Source organism: Priapulus caudatus, unplaced genomic scaffold (assembly GCF_000485595.1).
Source record: "Priapulus caudatus unplaced genomic scaffold, Priapulus_caudatus-5.0.1 Scaffold540, whole genome shotgun sequence".
In the NCBI taxonomy this organism is placed as follows: Eukaryota; Metazoa; Priapulida; class Priapulimorpha; order Priapulimorphida; family Priapulidae; genus Priapulus; species Priapulus caudatus.
The window spans coordinates 167,748-170,154 of NW_014577601.1; the positions used below are offsets into that span (position 1 = coordinate 167,748).

The window sequence follows — 2,407 nt, forward strand, 5'->3', positions numbered from 1 at the left end:
TTCTCATGTAATAGCACAATGTAGAGTGTCGGGGAACCCGTCTATAGCGCTGGTATCAACATGGCAACCTCAATCATCGAAGACCTGTTCCACTAATAGTCCACAACTGGACCACTAATACAGTGTTATAGTCACACTCACAGTCACGCTGGCTGTTTTAATAATAAAATGATTGTAAATAAACAAACCTCTCAATACAACAATACACAATATATACACAATATAAACAATACACAATACCCTCAGAAAGCATCTCGGAGCATTCGTGAGATCAAAAATTATCCCGCGCAACCACTATCGACATCATGCTTTTAAGGGCTAGTTGAAAACCAGAAGGGCTAGTACAAACCTTACCTTACTAGCCCTTTGGGCTAACTTGCATATTGTCCTTATTTCTACCCCTGATATTTATCCCATCATCAATATTCAACAATGGTGCTAGTATAAGCTAGTAACAATGGAGTAGACGGAACCTTCAGAGAAACCACTGTGGTCCAGTTGTTATAGTGCATCTACTCTTCACTGTGAGTAAAAGTTCCAATCAGTTTAGATAAATTTTTCAACGTGTAGAAACCTGGCCCTCAACATAGTGAACTTGGAATCCCTCGTAGCACAGATGACACTATTTACCTGGATGCCACTTAATTGTCCCCGTAAAGACAAGTGGCTATATCTAGGGGTTAGGAATTTGCTATAATTAAAGCTTATATAAAACCCTTGTTACGCAGAAACATATCGAGATGGCGTTTATAAAAGGCCTACTGCTTCAGTGGGGAGACTATTCCATAGGCCGATCTACTCGGTGACTAAAGAAGTATTTGCGGACGTCTAATCTGGCTCAATCTCTGTTTGTACAAATTGAACTTGTACACTATACCTCTACCCATACAACCCTTCACTCCCACCCCACGTGCTACAGTATAGTGAACCTACCTTCCTTTCTGTAGCGGGAGCAAAGCTCTAGCTATCAGCTCTATAGTACCACTAAAAATATACACGCGTTTGTGCATTCTGACAGATCCATGCAGGTACCTAGTAGTATTTGTAAGAAAAACTTGGTCAGGGAACCAGACAATAGTTATAGTATATTGCTCGGATAAACAGTTGGTTGTACCGTTGTAGCATGGTCGTAGCTAGCTCACATCGCGACGTATACGTACTATGAACTATGAACATGAAGCTGATATATTTAAAAGTCCAAAATGATGAACTATAAAATAAGGAGTTTTCAGCCATGAAAAGTGGGGGCCCCCCACTTTTTTGACTGGGGGGCTAAAGCCCCCCCCCCCGATTCCTACGCCCTTAAAGTCTGACCACAGCTGACCTAGCCCTAGGGCTCGTGTGTCGTGTGTAGGCCTAATGCAGTAATGGCAATGCCAACACACATGCACATCACTAAACTATTGCTATTATAGTATTATTATACTTATTCACTAAAATTTAAAAACTAGTGACGCGTCGGTGAGTCAACCAGGCCTAAAATAAGGATATGAGCGATTTATTAACGATCACGCACACGCACCAGCAAATACGTGTACGTCTAAGTACGTACGTGGGTGCGCGTGTGTCTGCTCAGTCTCATCATCATGTACGCACCATCAAACACACAACTTCACAAGTGAAGTGTCACCTACCCACCTGTTTTGCTTCAGACCATTCTTTCATTTGGTTCGTTGCCTTGTCCCTTCCAGCCATCTCGATCTAGTTTGAGTTCTTGCGAGCAACTTCCAAACACGATAACCCGTCGAGAGAGAAAGCGAGCGAGAGAGTGCGTCGACACCAATCTAGCACGTCGACAGAGGAGAAACGCGACATCAAAATGTTTACCTTTGACCCCATGCCGCCGCGTGACACCTAGACTGGTACTTGCTGCCAATCTCGGCTTAGTTACTCCATAGATATATACAACACATGTGTTATATATCTATGGTTACTCGAGTAATCGAGGTGGGAGCGAGCAAAGGGAGCGAGTACCAGTCTACCTGACAGCCACCACAGCGACGTCACAGTTTAACCACGCCCTTGGGTCACGCCTCCATTTGAACAAGTGCACATGTCTTGGTGCATGTGTATGTTTTTTGACATGTTTTGAACGATGTGAAATTCTGCGATTCTGAAATGCTGAAATTTTTGCTGATCGTTAACAAACAAGGACATTTACGACTATCTAAATTCTGGTGTCACGACAAGACAGTGAATAAAACTGTGTTAGCGTCAGACGTAATTAGGAACTGTCTTTGTAGGGATGAAAAGCAGGTATGTTACGTATCGTATGTACACTGTACAGCTGAGCAGATGTAAACCCTTTCGGATTTCCTGCATCGGGAGCGAAGCCGAAGGGGCACCATTTGATGACAATTTTTTACCCTTTTAGTTTTAATTACTTTGTGTCGTGACTTAATTGTCT

At 42.8% G+C, this 2,407-nt stretch overlaps 1 protein-coding gene across 4 annotated transcripts in view; it reads right to left on the minus strand.

Moving 5' to 3' along the window:
* Positions 1 to 2,407, minus strand: part of LOC106811442 (catalase-like) — a 23,335-nt gene that overhangs the window by 15,786 nt on the left and 5,142 nt on the right. For 3 of the 4 annotated variants that reach the window (XM_014815060.1, XM_014815059.1, XM_014815056.1), the window contains exon 1: positions 1,639 to 1,792. The exons of the other annotated variant lie outside the window; for it this stretch is intronic. In XM_014815060.1, the coding sequence (XP_014670546.1) occupies positions 1,639 to 1,695 (57 nt within the window). In that variant the 5' untranslated portion in view covers positions 1,696 to 1,792. Of the gene's footprint in view, positions 1 to 1,638; positions 1,793 to 2,407 lie in introns of those variants that run through there. 4 annotated transcript variants of the gene reach the window in all.